Consider the following 17,500-nt stretch of genomic DNA (forward strand, 5'->3'; position numbering starts at 1 on the left):
TACAACATCCATCATGTCTTCAGTCAGCTCTATGTTACCTCCATGACCTCAGGACCTGGTCCTCTTAACTCAAGTAGACCAGTAGCCCAGTAGACCTTCCTCGATGAGGCTTTTGATGGAAATATTTTAGTAATATACCTCATATTTTAGTAAACGTCTTTGTTGACCTCCATTACTGAATACATTAATATGTAAGATATGTCAGTATATAAACTGAAATAACAAGACGTTGTGTTGCTGTTAGCTAACTGTCGGTGTTTTGGGGTAAACAGAAGTAATTCCTGGAAGACTTTAAAAACATCAGCAGAATCACAAGAATTACTTTTAAAACAACCTGCTGCGAAAATTCACGTTTCGATGAACGCTGGGAAATATGTAAATATACCAGGAAGTGACGCATAAACGGTTCAGGGTCGTTATCGATTAAAAACAAACATTTCACTCATTCCGGAAGTAATAAAAGTGATTCTGAGAAGACCCGGATGACGTCAGACCCACCGGAGAACAGAGAGTCCTCTCAGCGCCTCCTCAGGCAGGAGAACCGGGACGTCACGTGCTGGTTTTAGGAGCGGACTTCAATTACGATCCACACAAAGCTATCTGATTCAAACATGGCGCGAGGGTTCTTCCTCACGAGCACCGAACAGCGCGCTCACTGCTGCTCGATGCTGCTCGGTGCTGCCACCGGTGGCCGGAAAAAGTATTACAATAATAATATATTGTAATATGGAATGTATTTTGATCAGTATTCTAACAAAATATAGATATAATATATTACAATAATAACATATTGTAATATTTTATGTATATTTATGGAATAGTACAGATTATTATGGTAATATATAAAATATTATTTAGGGTAAAAAAGAATGCTTTTCCTGGTTTGGTTCCCTTCGTTCCAAAGAAGTTTACAGTAGAATGTTGTAGTCAATAGTACTCTTCCAACATGGAGCGAGGAGTATTTCAACACAATATTTATAGAGTTATGCCGTATTTAATCATATTCATTTCATCTACTTAATAAAAAAGAAATCACAAAACATCACTTTTTACTTTCTTCATTTAGTTGTGATTCTATTTTATCTCTCTTCACTACAGTCTCATGGTGCCTCTTCCTTCTTTCTTTCTTTCTTTCTTTCTTTTCTTTGCTTTGTTTTTAGTGCATATTTGTAGATTCTTCCCTAATCCTGCATAAACATGACAGAGGACATGACCTCAGTGTGGATGGAAACACGCATTCTTCTCTCTCGGCGCTGCCCCCCCGCATAAATCCCAGAGGAATTCTGGGAATGAGGAGCAGCAGCTTCAGTGTTCAGCCAACAGCTGGAGTCCAGTTATCAGAGCAAACAAACACAAAGAATCAAACCCAGAACCACGAGGAGCACCGGACCGTCTCAAACCTGAGACCAGAGACCATCAGCTGTGTCCCTTTATCATGACATCATCACTGACATGTCACTGACAGGTCGGTGACATCATCAGTGACATCATCACAAAAACCTCTTATTGTCTTATTCTCCTGTAAAGTTTCCTTCAACACAAATGTGACTCATGAATGAATCGATTAATAACTTTGTGAATTAATACTATAAAAACACACACACACACACACACACAGTTCGAGGGTTGACCGTCTCTCCACTTCCTGCTGCCACTCTGAGAAATATTTTGGGACGGAGGAAACAGGTAAAAACAGGTAAGTAAAAAAGTTCAAGTAATTGTGACATAAAAACGTATGAATCAAATATTCTGTGTTGTTATTATTATTACTGATGCTGAGGTAAAAACAATAGTTGAACTCTTCTATATCCTGTTGGGTAGTTTAATCTATAAAAACATAGTTTATATATTTATATTTAAATCTTGACTATCAAAGTAACACAAAGTGGAAATACTCCAGTAAAGTACCTCTAAAAACAAGTCAGGTTGTCCACTCCTGTCTGTCTGTGGAATAGTTTGGGGTGAATCTCTCGTCTCTCATTGGTTCAGAGTCTGAAATCACTTTGTGTCTCGATGTCAGCACTGGATTTTCAAAGTAAAGCGTCGGTTCTTCTGTTGAGTGTTGCTGTTTCCACGTCGTCGTGTTTGGTGTTGAATCACAACATGAAGGCAGCGTCGTTATTATTATTATTATTACTATTATTATTATTATTATTATTACTATTATTATTATTATTATTACTATTATTATTACTATTATTATTATTATTACTATTATTATTATTATTATTACTATTATTACTATTATTACTATTATTATTATTATTATTATTACTATTATTATTACTATTATTATTATTATTACTATTATTATTATTATTATTACTATTATTACTATTATTACTATTATTATTATTATTATTATTACTATTATTATTACTATTATTATTATTACTATTACTATTACTATTATTACTATTATTACTATTATTATTATTATTACTATTATTATTATTACTATTATTACTATTATTATTATTACTATTATTACTATTATTATTATTACTATTATTACTATTATTATTATTATTATTATTACTATTATTATTACTATTATTATTATTATTATTATTACTATTATTATTACTATTATTATTACTATTATTATTATTATTACTATTATTATTATTATTATTACTGTAACCAGGAACTGTACTGTACTACATCTCAGAGCTACATATTGTACTTTATACTACTACATCTCAGAGGTACATGTACTTTATACTACTACATCTCAGAGGTACATGTTGTACTTTATACTTTATCCAGAAACATCAGATAGAATACTAAAACCTTCTACAGATCAATCAATACTTTTACTTTGACTACATTGATGTACTTTTACTTCAGTGAGGTTTTGGATGCAGCACTTTTACTTGTTGTGAGTGTTTTCACAGTGTGGTACTAGTACTCTACTGCAGTACAGGACTGCATACTTCCTCTTGTGGTGTCTGTTCACACAGATGATAGTACTGCACCACGTCTGGTCTTCTTCCTGTCTTGCTGTCTCACCCCGTTCTTGGTGAAGACGCTGTTCATCCACTTGGTGAAGGTCTTCTTCTGGACCGTCATCCTCTGCTCCTGCAGCTCTCTGACTCTTCCCGCCCCGTCCTCCTCGCCCTCCATCCTGATCGGCTGGAAGAACACAGAGAACGTTCCAAACGAACTTAAAAAACCTCAAAGACTGAAACCAGACACATCTTTGGCCCCATCTCTCTAAAGGGTTCATCCTCTGGGGAGCATTAATGGGATCTGGATATTTCACGGAAATCTGTACATTAAATCTTGACATTTAAGGAGAGATTTTTGTCCTGATGGTGGCGCTAGAAGAAAGATCATGGAGTCATTCAAATCAAATGGGTTCATCCTCTCTGGAGCAGGAATCTAAAAGGTCCATTCTCTGGGAAGCAGGAATGGGATCAGGACATTTCACGTAAATCTTGACATTGGAGAACATTCAAGGGGAGATCTTGTCCTGATGGAGGCGCTACAGGTTCACACAATCATCAGGGTTCATCCTCTGGGGAGCAGACATGTCTGTTGTAGTTGTTGAGATACTTTGCTCTAAACTCAGATTAAACGCATTTCATGCAGCGCTCCCTCTGATTGGACGATCTCGTGAGCCGTCAGCTGATTGGTCATCCGTCAGTCAGCAGTTCAAATGTTATTTTACTTTATGCTGACAGAAGCAGCTCCAACACAACGCTGCTGTAAAACACCTGTGTGTGTGTGTGTGTGTGTGTGTGTGTGTGTGTGTGTGTGTGTGTGTGTGTGTGTGTGTGTGAACATTTCAATCTGTTTTAACAGTTTTATCTCTACAACATTTAGCTGATAGTACTTTAACTCACGCAGGACGTTTACTAGTATCTTTATATAGTGGTATTAGTACTTGTACCTAATTGATTTACACACTCAGTAGTTTACTTTCTGCTTCATATTTTATTCATCACAGTTTGTTTCCCTCCGTTTCCAGCCTTTATGCTAAGCTAAGCTAACAGCTGCTCGCTGTAGCTTCATATTAAACGTACGGACATGAAAATGTAGAAATATGCATTTGACTCTCGTGTCCCATACTTAAAACCAGCCATATGTTTAAAACACCACAAAGAATGAATATGTTAATAAACATGTATTCATATCAGGAATAATCCATCCTTCAGATCTACGGACATGAGAAGATAAAACAGGATTAAACTCTCTTCATAGAACATGAAGGAGCGTTTCTCACCTCAACTCGTCCTCGTTAGTGTTCCTGCTGTCCAACCTCACAGAGAGAGAAGACACAGTCTGAACCAACTGTTACCACAGAAGAAGAAGAAGGGTGTGTGTGTGTTAGTGTGTGTGTGTGTGTGTGTGTGTGTGTGAACTTTGAAGCCTTTGGATTTACAGCATGAGCAGCTCTGCTCACCTGACAGCAGGTACAGGGGTCAAAGTTCACACTGACAGTATGGAGAGACACACACACACACACACGTTAATTTTTTACCTTATTCACCAAAATGTATGTCATTTTACAAAACCTAGACAGACAGGTGAGGAGACAGACAGACAGACAGGTGAGGAGACAGACAGACAGACAGACAGGTGAGGAGACAGACAGACAGACAGACAGGTGAGGACACAGACAGACAGACAGGTGAGGACAGAGACAGGCAGACAGACAGGTGAGGACAGAGACAGGCAGACAGACAGGTGAGGACAGAGACAGACAGGTGAGCACAGAGACAGACAGGTGAGCACAGAGACAGACAGGTGAGGACAGAGACAGACAGACAGGTGAGGACAGAGTTGTAATTTTAAACACACACTGACCTCAAACCAGCAGAAGATGTTTGAATAAACTTTATTGTTCTCCAGCTGTGATAACAAGACGGGGAGTCAAACAGTTCAAACAACAAGAATACAAAATACAGCAAAGTCACAAAAATAAAACCTTCTACACTTCAGACAGATGAAGACGTATACTGGAAGTCTGACAGAAACATCTTGAGAACATTGAGAACTGAATGTTCCTCATTAAAGAGACACGTTCCTCCTCTACTCTACTCTACTCTACAGACGTTCTCCTAAAGACTGAATCCTCGAGGACGACGACGTCCCGTCATGAGAACAGAGAGAGGCTTTGAAACGACCGGCACCGACGGAGCGACGTGAAGACGGAGCTTTGAAGTGTGAGTCTTTGGTTTTAACGTTAACGTAAAGACGTTAATGTTAATGTCTTTACATTAATGTTGACGTCTTTACGTTAACGTTAATGTCTTTACGTCAACGTTAATGTCTTTACATTAACGTTAATGTCTTTACGTTAACGTTAATGTCTTTACATTAGTGTTGACGTCTTTACGTCAACGTTAATGTCTTTACATTAACGTTAATGTCTTTACATTAACGTTAATGTCTTTACGTTAACGTTAATGTCTTTACATTAATGTTGACGTCTTTACGATCTGACATCGACGACAGGAAGCTGCTGACGGGAAGAAAAGGTTGTGATTTAAGGCACATTCAGAAAGTTCTCTCCTTTTAGTGACTGAAGTCTACAGAAACATGAAGCCTCTATCAGGAGGAGGAGGAGGAAGGAAGAGAAGAAGAAGAAATAAAGCCAGATGTTGGTGTTATTATGTCCAGGAACATGTTTGTGTCTTAATGTTTTTAATATTTGTTGAACAATAAAGTGTTTATAAGAAGAGGACGTGGTCGTTGTGCAACCAGTGAACAGGAAGTGACCGTATCTGGACTGAGGAGGAGTGACGTAGAGACCTGTCAATCAGCGTGTAGCCCCGCCCCTAAATCATCCCCTGCTTTCTGGTCTGTTTGACTCTAAATGGAGCATAATGTACTAAATGAACATCATGCTGTATTGAAGAAGACTGTAAACTAGAGATTGAGACCATAAACTCATGTTTACAATGTTTACTGAGGGAATAAATCAAGAGAGAAGTAGAGTCATTTTAGACTAGACTTCTATTCAACCAGAGGAGTCGCCCCCTGCTGGACACTAGAGAGAATGCAGCTCTAACTCATGAAGCATTGAGGATAAGTTGCTGTTTTCATTCACAGCATTTCTTTCCTGAAACGTTATGCAGGTCTTTGAGGAGGAAACTGAGGTCACCGTCTACGCTGCCGGTTACAATGTGAGGAAACACACGTGGACTGTGAACCGCGCCGCAGGACGTGGTTCAAGTCGTCCCCGGAGGACGAGCGCTGTTTGAACAGACCTCAGGAAACCCCGGCGTCCTGGTTCTGGACTGACTCTGAACCCGCCAGACGGGCCGTGACTGCTTCCTGTTCTCAAGCGTGTTGACGTGAACTACAACATCACCTTACAGTGCTACTTATCTTTTATTTTGAAAACCCATCTACAGGAAGTCAAATGATGACAATTTTAAATACCCGATTAATTATTTTTACTAATTCATAAAGTTTAAATCATGAAATAATTGCTGGTTACAAAACAACGAAAATATGTTTTGGTGGAATGATGTTTTTATTTTGAAAATGTAAATAAAAACAAAGAAATGTAATAAAATATTTAAGATTTTCTTTAAAATGCTAAAATATATTCTTTGTTTTATTATTATTGGAGGGTAAACTATTGAAAGGCCTGACATGGATTTTGTAATTATATATCTTTATATATATTTTATATTTTTAAATAAAAGAGATTAAATGTCACAAAAATAGTTTGATTTCATTTGTTTTCAAATAAAAAAAAATATTTTTCTCCATTTGCAAATGTTGAATCTTTTGTCGTAAAACTCTTCAGCTTCAGCGGCATGATGGGTAATGTAGTCTGGACTCATTTAGGATCATTTATTGTCTTGATTGATCACTTCTTTTGTCTGAACTCAAAGTTACTGCGGATGTAAAAAGATTTAAAGAAGGACGACTGCAGATCAGCTCCGTTAATATTTAACAACAAAGTATTTTACAGCGACGAAGACGAAGGCGAGGTCGAGAAACAACGGTTTAAGGGACACTTTAAAGTAAAGCCTCTGGCCTTCAGAATAAAAGCAGCAAATCCTAATTCAGTAAAAATTAAAAAGGTAAATTAACGTAGTATACTTTAATAACCAAACAGGACTACTTGTTCTAATATGGAATTATTCTGACACTGATTATCAAAAAACACTATATAAACCGCTAGCGCTTTTATTTTGAAGGTCAGAGCTAGTTCATGTGAAGTCATTTCATCATGAGATCTTCATCATTCGTTGGCTCCGAATATTCTGTCATTGAGGGTGAATAAAAATTAAGACAGGAAGTTGAAATGTCTTTAAAACAGTGTCCTCTTTTCAAAATAAAAGCGTGTTTTTCTTCTTTGGTGAATTGAATTTGTACACATATATATATATGTGTATAATTTGTACACATATATATATATATGATCCGTTTTGGTGGAGAGTAAATCCTAAATCTTTGACCGTCCGTCAGTTGGCTGATTGGTTCTCCAGTGAGTCTGAACATCAGGTGGTTTTGTACACTTGGACTTCCTTTCGTCTCGGTCAGTGTACCCCCCCTTCCCCGTTGCCGCTCTAGTCCTCGCTGTGGTTGTACGGGGAGTTGTTGTCGTCGGTGGCGGTGGGGTTCTTGCGGTGGGTCGGAGGTACCAGGTGTTCGGGCAGCTCTCCGGGCAGCTCGTAGCCCTCCAGCTTCACCTTGATGAGGTGCTGGGCGAGCGCGAACTCCTCGTCGTCCAGCATGCCGTCGCGGTCGCAGTCGGCCAGCTTCCAGATCTTCCCCAGCACGGTGTTGGGCAGCCGCGAGTTCATCATCTCCTTCTTGGCGTTGACGCCGGTGATCTTGCCGTTGACGGGCATCAGCATGTAGAAGATCTCGTCGTAGCGGTGCTTCTCGCGGCTGACGATCCAGTCCTCGGCGTCCGCCCCGGCGCAGATGCCCTCGCCGTAGCCGTGACCGAAGGGCCCGTCCTGGGAGCCCTCGAAGGCGCCGCCGGACACCATCGCCGGCGGCGCCTTGGACTCCTCTTCGCGGATCATCGACATCAGGCCGGCGATCTTGGTGGCCAACATCTTGTCCACCGACTCGATCAGCTTCATCTTCAGGGACGGGAACTTGCTGAAGTCGTAGTGCTGCAACATGTCCTGCAGGAGACAAAGAAACACGGTTCTTACTTCCTGTTCCACATCATTGACTTCCTCTTTGAGGAGAAGTGTTTTCTATTGACGAGAGATTATTGATTGTCTGTTGCAGTTCCTCTCTGTCGCTGACAGATGGCGACAAAAACAACTTAGTTCATCAAACGTAGTCAAGGACGAGTTCAAGGTACTTCCTGCTTCTCCTCTACTACATCTAAGAGGTACATGTTGTACTTTATTCTGTTCTACATCTCAGAGGTACATATTGTACTTTTTACTCTAATCCAGAAGGAGGGCAGTATTTTCACAGTGTGGTATTAGTACTTTTACTGCAGTAAAGGCTCTGAATACTTCTTCCAACACTGACAATCACATGAGACAGAGGGTCAAACCTCCTGCCTTCTGCAGCTGGACACAGTGTGGTCTGACCTCTGAAGAACACACATACACACACACACACACACACACACACACACACACACACAGACACATAGTGTCTGCAGGAGGATCCAGATAACTCACAACACGTGTCAGAATGTGTGTGTGTGTGTGTGTGTGTGTGTGTCATGAGAGTACACATCTCACCAGGGAACCGAAAAATCTGAAACATTCCCTCTCGTCAATAATCCAATAAATAAAAGCGTATCTGGGGAACACACACACACACACACACACACACACACACACACACACACACACACACACACACACACCTGACAGACCAGCTGCAGAGCGACAGCGCTCAGTTCTGACCATGTTGTTCTTGTATGCTGGAGGAAGTACTCTGAAGATCTTTTACTTCAGTACTGCAGTAAAAACACAAGCAGCACATTGAACCTAAAGTACTCATCTTTGTAACGATTCAACGATCATCGTTCCAGTGACACAAATGCAACGTGAAAACATCGACACATAATATGACCTTTATTTTGAAAGGCTACGTCTGCGTCGTCGCCTCCTTCCTGAAGTTGATACAAATGTAACGATCGTGTTAATCCACATCGTATTGATCCTTTGACCAGACTCCAAAGGATCAATACGACTCTGACTCAACCGTCACTGCTTCAGACTCCATGCACCACATCTCAGAGGACACTGCGTCAACGTGACTAGTAGTGCTAGTTATTGTTTACTGCGTCACCGTGACTAGTAGTGCTAGTTATTGTTTACTGCGTCAACGTGACTAGTAGTGCTAGTTATTGTTTACTGCGTCACCGTGACTAGTAGTGCTAGTTATTGTTTACTGCGTCAACGTGACTAGTAGTGCTAGTTATTGTTTACTGCGTCAACGTGACTAGTAGTGCTAGTTATTGTTTACTGCGTCACCGTGACTAGTAGTGCTAGTTATTGTTTACTGCGTCACCGTGACTAGTAGTGCTAGTTTGATCTATAGTAAAGACTACTCTGGCTGCATAGTGAGTACTTTTACTTTCATACTTTAAGTACATTTAGTTAAAAATACCTCCATACTTTTCTTTAACCCTCTGAAACACCATATAAACCTCTAACACTTTTATTTTGAAGGTCAGAGCTTCTTCCTGTCATTTTATCGTATATTTATTTATACATATACATATATATGTGTATATACAGTATACTGTATATACACATATATATGTATATATGTACAAAATCAAGGGATTGAAAAGCATGTTTTCTTTAAACTCAGACAGACGATGTCACAATCGTCAGATTTCAGACGGTCCTTGAACACATCGTGTCTACTTCCACCAGATGTATGAACTGAAAATGTAGTACAAATACACAAGTACACAAAGTACCTGCATCTTGGTGACGTTGGGGAAGTCTCCGGGGCTGATGTGATGCTCCCTCTGAAGGATGCAGTAGATCTCAGGCAGCCTGGAGATAAGCTCCTCCTTCTTCTTCTCTCGTCCAAACAGAGACGGCATCTCCTTCTTCAGGTAGCTGATGATGTAAGCGTGCACCTGGAGGAGTAGAGACAGAAGGAGGAGATGGAGGAGGAGGAGGAGGAGGAGGAGAAGAAGGAGAAGATTAAGGAGAGGTAGAAGGAGGAAGAGAGGTAGAAGGAGGAAGAGAGGTAGAAGGAGAAGGAAGGGAAGGAGAAGGAGAAGGAGGAGGAGAGGTAGAAGGTGAAGGAGGGTGGTTAAAGGAACAGTTATTATTTTAACTTTATATCTCAGACATTTTGGAGATTTAGGAGTCAAACACAACAACAGGAGACTAAAGAGGAAACTACTCTGAGGAGGAGGAGGAGGAGGAGGAGGAGGAGGAGGAGGAGGAGGAGAAAGGAATGAAGGAGTTCAAAAACCCTTCAATCCTTCATACCAGTCAACAGCATTATGGGAGGTGGAAGGAAGGAAGGAAAGGAGGGAGGGAGTAGGCTTATCTTCTGGAGGGAGGACAGACAGATGAGTGATGGAGGAGCTCCACTGAGAGCCTCCATCACTAAACTACAAGAGGGAGGAGCCTGAATCAAGAGGGCGGAGCCTGAATCTTAAACCATGTGACTGATGCTACGACACACAAACCAACCAATCAGAACACAGCAGGAAGAGAATGAAAACAACCATCGCTCCTGATGTTAGAGGAGGTGAAAGAAGTGAAGGAGGTGAGGTAAGTGAAGGAGGGTAAGGAGTTGAAGGAGGCAGAAATAAAAGCTTCTCCTGATTCCTTTTCAAAATAAAACTCCACCTTCACTGATTTAGTTTACGTCTATAAACAACTCGGTTAGATTTAAATTAACGCATGAATAACTTACTGAATGAATGAATGAATGACTGAATGTCTACGCTGACCCCTCCCTGTCTGAACTGAATAATCAGCCATGACACTAAAACTTCTGACTCTTGAAGCTTCATCTATTATGAGAGAGTGTTTTAATTTCCTGACTTTCTTCCCGACTCTGAAACACAACCAAACATCCCAGAATGTTCCCAGAATTCCTGAGCAGGCTTAAGCCCCCGAAGGCCTCTCGGCGTTGACGGGTCACTTCCCGTCTCACTTCCTGTCTCACCTTGGCCAGCCGCGCTCTCTTGATGAGGTCGTTGAGCTTTCGGAGCGCCGCGTTCCTCGGGAGGCTCTGGATGTCTTTGAACAGGTCCTGAGACTCCGCCTCAAACAGACGCCTGAGGAAGACGTGAACGAGTAAATTCATTCATTAACTGGTCAATGAATAACACATGAGGGAGGGAATTAACTAATTCATCAAAGAAATAATCAACAACACCAAAGAATGAATGAACACGTTATTCTGGACAGCTACATAACTGAGTGAATGAATGAATTATACTTATTTAAATAATTCATTCATGTATAAATGAATGAGTGATACCAGACCTGTTCTCAGTGTTCTGCAGTGGTTTGGATGAATGAATGAATGAATGAATATCTGACCTGTTCTCAGTGTTCTGCAGTGGTTTGGATGAATGATTGAATGAATGGATGAATATCTGACCCGTTCTCAGAGTTCTGCAGCGGTTTGAATGAATGAATGAATGAATGGATGGATGGATGAATGAATGGATGAATATCTGACCTGTTCTCAGAGTTCTGCAGCGGTTTGGCCCAGAAGGAACCCAGATAGACTCTCACCACCTCTGGAGTGTTGATCACTTTCCCCAGTGACCACATGAGGGCGCCGTACACCCTCATCAGCTGCTGCGTGTCCACCTGAGAGCGCAGGTGAGGAAGAGGTTATTTGTTTCACAATGACGAAGCCGTTCAAGTCCTCATCGTCCTCATCGTCCTCATCGTCCTCCTACCTGGTCGGCCTTGTTGAGGACGACTCGGATCTTGTCGTCTTGTCCTTTGAAGGCTCGGATGGCTTCGGAGAACTCGTCTGAAATGTCCAGTTTGTGAGCGTCGAACAGCAGAATGATCCGATCCACGCGCTCCCCGAACCAACGCAGCACCTCCGCAAAGTCATAACCTGCAGACAGGAAGTGCATCCTTTCAGAATAAAGTCTGTATGAACACTAAACAAACATTGTGAAGGTGGCAACTCCACGGTAGAGAGCTGTCAATCAGCGTGTAGCCCCGCCCCTAAATCATCCCCTCTTTATGGTGTGTTTGACTCTAAATGGAGCATAATGTACTAAATGAACATCATGCTGTATTGAAGAAGACTGTAAACTAGAGATTGAGACCATAAACTCATGTTTACAATGTTTACTGAGGGAATAAATCAAGAGAGAAGTAGAGTCATTTTAGACTAGACTTCTATACAACCAGAGGAGTCGCCCCCTGGTGGACACTAGAGAGAATGCAGCTTGAAGACTTTCAGACGCCTGGTTTATCTACAGTGAGTTTAAACCAGTCAAACAGAATCCATGTTAGACTGGGGGGTCATGGAGGACACGATCTGAGTCTCTACTGAGCCCCACTCTGAAGGAATAAGTTGAGTAAACACTGAATGAAAAGATAAATTACAGCAAATTCACACGTTTTACCAGAATATTTGATCTTATATTAACAAGTGATCGCACAGCTGATTTCTGACATCCCAGTGCCCCTTTAGTAACTGTAGTATTATTATATTAAGGATGGACTAATGTGATATTCATATAACATCATGATAGTAATGAGTATGAAGCTTTCCAGTATTCAATGACAGAAACGCAAACATGCAACTGAGAACAGGACAACAGAGCAACGAGGGCACGACAGCGACACTATGTCTTTAAATGTGTGTGTGTGTGTGTGTGTGTGTGTGTGTGTGTGTGTGTGTGTGTAAAGTGATATGTGGCAGCAGTTTGGGTGTGGTTCCTCTAAAGTGGGTGACACTCAGCCCTGAGGCTAAACTCAGACAACAGCTTTAAAAAGTTTAACTAGAAACATGTTTGATGTTAGAAAGTCCAGCTCAGAGTTCTGCTGTGTTCTACTTTACTGTGTTCTACTGTACTGTGTTCTACTTTACTGTGTTCTACTGTATTTTACTTTACTGTGTTCTACTTTACTGTGTTCTGCTGTGTTCTACTGTACCGTGTTCTGTGGTTTATCAGGACTAACAACAACAACAACAACAACAACAACAACAGAAACATCTCAGAGAGAAATAAAAACATCCGACTGCAGAGACCAGAAGGAAGAGAGGAAATATTTAGGAAGAGGAAGATTTAGCTGAACTGTCCCTTTAAGAGTTATAAAAGCAAGAAGAACATCAGTGAGTCACCAGCAGGAGAAAGTCCCACTTCCTGTTAGGACACCTTTAAAACCACACACACACACACACACACACACACACACACACACACACACACACACACACACCTTCAGTAAACACACCACCATCCAGATTCACTTCAGTCTGTCGACTCTTTTAAATCAACACTTGAACAGAAAATCTGCAGTTTTGATTCATTAAAACAGAATCAATCAATCAATCAATCAATCAATCAATTAACACACCAATTAATTAATAAATCAATTAACACATCAATTAATACATCAATCAGTCACCTGATCAATGTCTGACGCTGCCGTGTGTTAAACAATAGGTTTCACATTTCAACCTTTAACATGGAGGAGCTGCTGTCCACAATCACAACAACACTGTTTGTGGACACAACACACACACACACACACACACACACACACACACACACACACACACAACCCTGGTTACACAACTGAAACTGAAATTAATTAATGTTCATTTGTATGTAATGAAACAATATTGTTTCAGTTCTTTTTGTATTCAGTTTCAGTTGAAGATAGAAACGTTTCTGAATGAAGTTGTTCTTTGGTTTTATTTCTTCTTTCTGCTGCTCAGATGGACTCCTGAATAAAAGATGTGTGAAGGTGTCAGGACAGCTTCAGGTTACACCTGCTCAGGTGAGTGAGATGCTGAGTGAAGGAGTGAGTGAGTGAGTGAAGGAGTGAGTGAGTGAGTGAAGGAGTGAGTGAGTGAGTGAGTGAGTGAGTGAGTGAGTGAGTGAAGGAGTGAGTGAGTGAGTGAGTGAGTGAGTGAGTGAGTGAGTGAGTGAGTGAGTGAAGGAGTGAGTGAGTGAGTGAGTGAGTAAAGGAGTGAGTGAGTGAAGGAGTGAGTGAAGGAGTGAGTGAGTGAGTGAAGGATACATCAGCTCCATCAGAAACTTCCTGCCCCTCTGAGACTGAAAACACATCCTTCCTTCTTTAAAAACGGTTCTCTAGGACGACTGATTGCTCCACTTGTTCCACTTCCTGTTCCAAGGGGAAACACCTTCAGACTAACAATACTACTTCCTCTTTAGCGCTGCAGCTTACTGTATTCATGTCCTGGAAAAAGATGAAGCGTGTGCAGAGTGCAACAGAGGAAACGTGAATGAAGGGGAGCTGGTTGGTGTTTGGAGGAGCGTCACATGACATCTATTGTTTATACTCGCTTTTATTCGTACTCTACTTTGTATTGCAGCTGCTGCACAACAAATCTAATCTTTATGATGCAGCAAAATACACGTAAATACTAAAACACCTTCAAAATACGCTTCACTACTCACACACACACACACACGATGGTGTTTAGGACACAATCAGGGGACCTTGGTACAACGTAGGACCAGTGAATAAATACTGAGCTGGTGTTGGATTTAAAATAAAGAAATAGTGCAGACATGACACTGCACCATAGGAATGCAATGTTTTCAAGTATATTTGGGCGTTTACTGAATTCATGTTGCTAGTGAAGGAGAGGAAACTGTCTGATGTTTATTATAAGACGTGACGACGACGACGTCATCAAACACAAACTGTGACGATGTCAACATGCAATATTGTTGCAGAAAAAAGATGAGACCGAAATGTCGTTTTCAAAAATGTAAACTTTACTAAAATCGTTTCCTGCATCAGGACCACAGCGACACTCAGGAGGACTTAATCTAACAAAGACAACAACAGAGACCAGCTGACATTTTGGTTAAAACGTTCAATATAATCTGATGACAAAAACGGTTTTCATCGACTAAAGTAACGTTTCTTTGACGAAGAGCTAAGAACTAAAATGACCAAAATTGTTGATGTGACTAAATGTTAAAACGAAAGAGGACATCTGACACCAGACGAGGTCTAAATAGAGTAAAATGAACCAACAACGTTTTTGCACACCAGGTCCATATATTTTGTATCACTAAACACAAATTGTTACAATGAGTTCATTTATTGTTCTATTCGTTGTGAAAATTCACAATATTCACAATAGTGGTCAAACAGCTCTGACAAACCTGTCCTCTGAACGACAACGATGGAGACGGTGTGAAGAAGGTGAGCTGGTGTTTACCAGAGAAGGACACGACAGGACAGGACAGAGAAGGACACGAGACAAACCAGAAGCACAGAAGAAGAAGTGCTTTTAGTCCCCGATGAAACTGCTCCGGTTTCTAAAGAAAAGTCATAAAACTACATTTAAATCCAGACGGTTAGAACATCTTCTGTCTCCACAAAGAAGAAGATAGAGTAAAATAATAAAAGCCACATTAAGCATCTCTTCTCTTTGCTTGGGAACAAGGTGTTTGATGCCTGGTAAATAAATGTAAAGGAACAGTCAGACGTTTTGGTAAACACACAAAGAAAGAGATGTATCTGTATGCTTAGCTTAGCATAACGACTGGAAACAGAGGGAAACTGCTAGCCTGGCTCTGTCTAGAGGCCAAACATGCTGGTTTGTTTAGTGTGAACACAAACACAATGTGAAGTGAAGCCACGTGATGTTGGTCACCGAGTTCATTTACGGGACCAGGACTGAAGCAGACCAGTGAAACCAGAAACCAGAAACCAGGACTGGACTGGACTGGAAAGGGTGGGACAGAGGAGGACAGAGTCTCTGGGGAAGAAGGGAGGGACTACTGGCTGAAAGCACAGGAGGACGAGGAGCTGTCAGGTTCATGAATTTAAGTAAGAGAGGCTCAGATCCAACAGTGACTCAATGACATACAGAGATTTAAAGGCCAGAAGAAGAAGAAGAAGAAGAAGAAGAGAAAGACAAGAGGAGAGGAGACATTAAGAGTTATAGATCGGTGTCATTCATCTCTACTACAAACGTACATATAGACACGTCACATTTACTTTAGTCTCATGTTTCTGCAAAACAAACATGGAGGACACCTCGACACAACAGGTGGTACAATAAAACGTGTGTGTGTGTGTGTGTGTGTGTGTGTCTACAGTGAAGCACTGCAGAACACACACACACACACACACACACACACACACACACACACACACACACACACACACACACACACACGTTGTGTCAGAGCAGTAGCTGTAGTCTGTCTGCTGCTGATGTAATGTGTGTGTTTAACGTCTTCAGGAGGAATTTAAAGCTGAATGTTTCCAGATGGAGGGAACGCCTCGCCGCCGCTTCCTGTGGCCCCTCCCTCTAATCCCCCCCCCCCCCCCCCCGTCCAGCTGAACCATGAACACAGAAAGCACTGCCTCCTCATTTGCATGTTTTTGGGGTTCACAGCTAATATTCTCCTAAAGTTAAACATAAGTCAAAGGGAATGAAGGACAGTTTGTAGTTAACATTCTTCTAGAACTCGTCTTCTTTCAGACTCGTGGAAATACAACATTTATTTTATTGTTGTAGATATATATATATATATATATATATATATATAAATTATACTTCAGTAGTTCTGACATCCACCAAACTTCACACCTTCATTCCTCTCTGTGTGCTGAAGCTTTCTACTGAGGGCTTTGTTCACACACCACTCACACACTCATTTATACACATTTATTAATAACAACATGGAGACGTTTTTTTACGTCTGCTGAGAGTATTTTATGATTTATGGAGTGAAACAAAGAGATATCCTAAATTCCCTCATTAGAAACCTTTGACTCTAATATGCCAACAACATGAAACTAGAATGTTGAACTTGACTTCATCCAAAGTTCACATTTATGTTCATTCATTCATGTGTCAGTAAAACACGTGGTGTCTGAATGATGCTGAACTGTATTTGGAGACAAAAGTTGTGTTTTTTGTGTCTCAGTAACACTTCCTGTCTCCTCATCCCAAATGTTTTGCTTCCCTCCACTAGAAATGTCTTTGAGGCCACACATCTGGTCCTCTGCTGACTTTCATTTGACAGATTTGTAACAACTTCTGCTCTCAGCTTCCTCCTGAGGGTTGTCTTTATATATATATATATATATATATATATATATATATATATATATAAATACACATATATACGTATATATTGTGGCATCACAAGGAACCAGGTGGTAGACAGGTGCTACTTCCCCTTTAATGATCAGCAGCCACATCACACATTGGCCACCGAGGCACGAACTACAGCTCCCAGAAGGCCTCACATCTCACCCAGGTGTGGTGTTCAAGTCACCTGATTAACACAGGACTGAGGAGGAGAGGAGGAGAGGAGGAGAGGAGGAGAGGAGGAGAGGAGGAGAGCCCACAGCTGGAAGGAGAGTCA

General features: G+C 40.9%; 2 protein-coding genes across 2 annotated transcripts in view; both read right to left on the reverse strand.

The window, feature by feature from the left end:
* sptbn5 (spectrin, beta, non-erythrocytic 5) overlaps positions 1–4,280 on the reverse strand; it is a 44,658-nt gene extending 40,378 nt beyond the window's left edge. The window contains exons 1-2 of the mRNA XM_068737244.1: positions 4,229–4,280; positions 3,013–3,135 (exon numbers count right to left, since the gene is read on the reverse strand). Of these exons, the coding sequence (XP_068593345.1) occupies positions 3,013–3,126 (114 nt within the window). The 5' untranslated portion in view covers positions 3,127–3,135; positions 4,229–4,280. The remainder of the gene's footprint in view (positions 1–3,012; positions 3,136–4,228) is intronic.
* Positions 4,281–4,827: 547 nt separating this feature from the next.
* The window catches only part of ehd4 (EH-domain containing 4), a 20,590-nt gene continuing 7,917 nt past the window's right edge, over positions 4,828–17,500 (reverse strand). The window contains exons 4-8 of the mRNA XM_068737193.1: positions 11,843–12,009; positions 11,617–11,750; positions 11,095–11,206; positions 9,881–10,045; positions 4,828–8,105 (exon numbers count right to left, since the gene is read on the reverse strand). Coding sequence (XP_068593294.1) covers positions 7,536–8,105; positions 9,881–10,045; positions 11,095–11,206; positions 11,617–11,750; positions 11,843–12,009 — 1,148 coding nt within the window. The 3' untranslated portion in view covers positions 4,828–7,535. The remainder of the gene's footprint in view (positions 8,106–9,880; positions 10,046–11,094; positions 11,207–11,616; positions 11,751–11,842; positions 12,010–17,500) is intronic.

This window comes from Cebidichthys violaceus, unplaced genomic scaffold, assembly GCF_023349555.1.
Source record: "Cebidichthys violaceus isolate CVI_PGR_0920_01 unplaced genomic scaffold, fCebVio1.0.p SCAF_77, whole genome shotgun sequence".
In the NCBI taxonomy this organism is placed as follows: Eukaryota; Metazoa; Chordata; class Actinopteri; order Perciformes; family Stichaeidae; genus Cebidichthys; species Cebidichthys violaceus.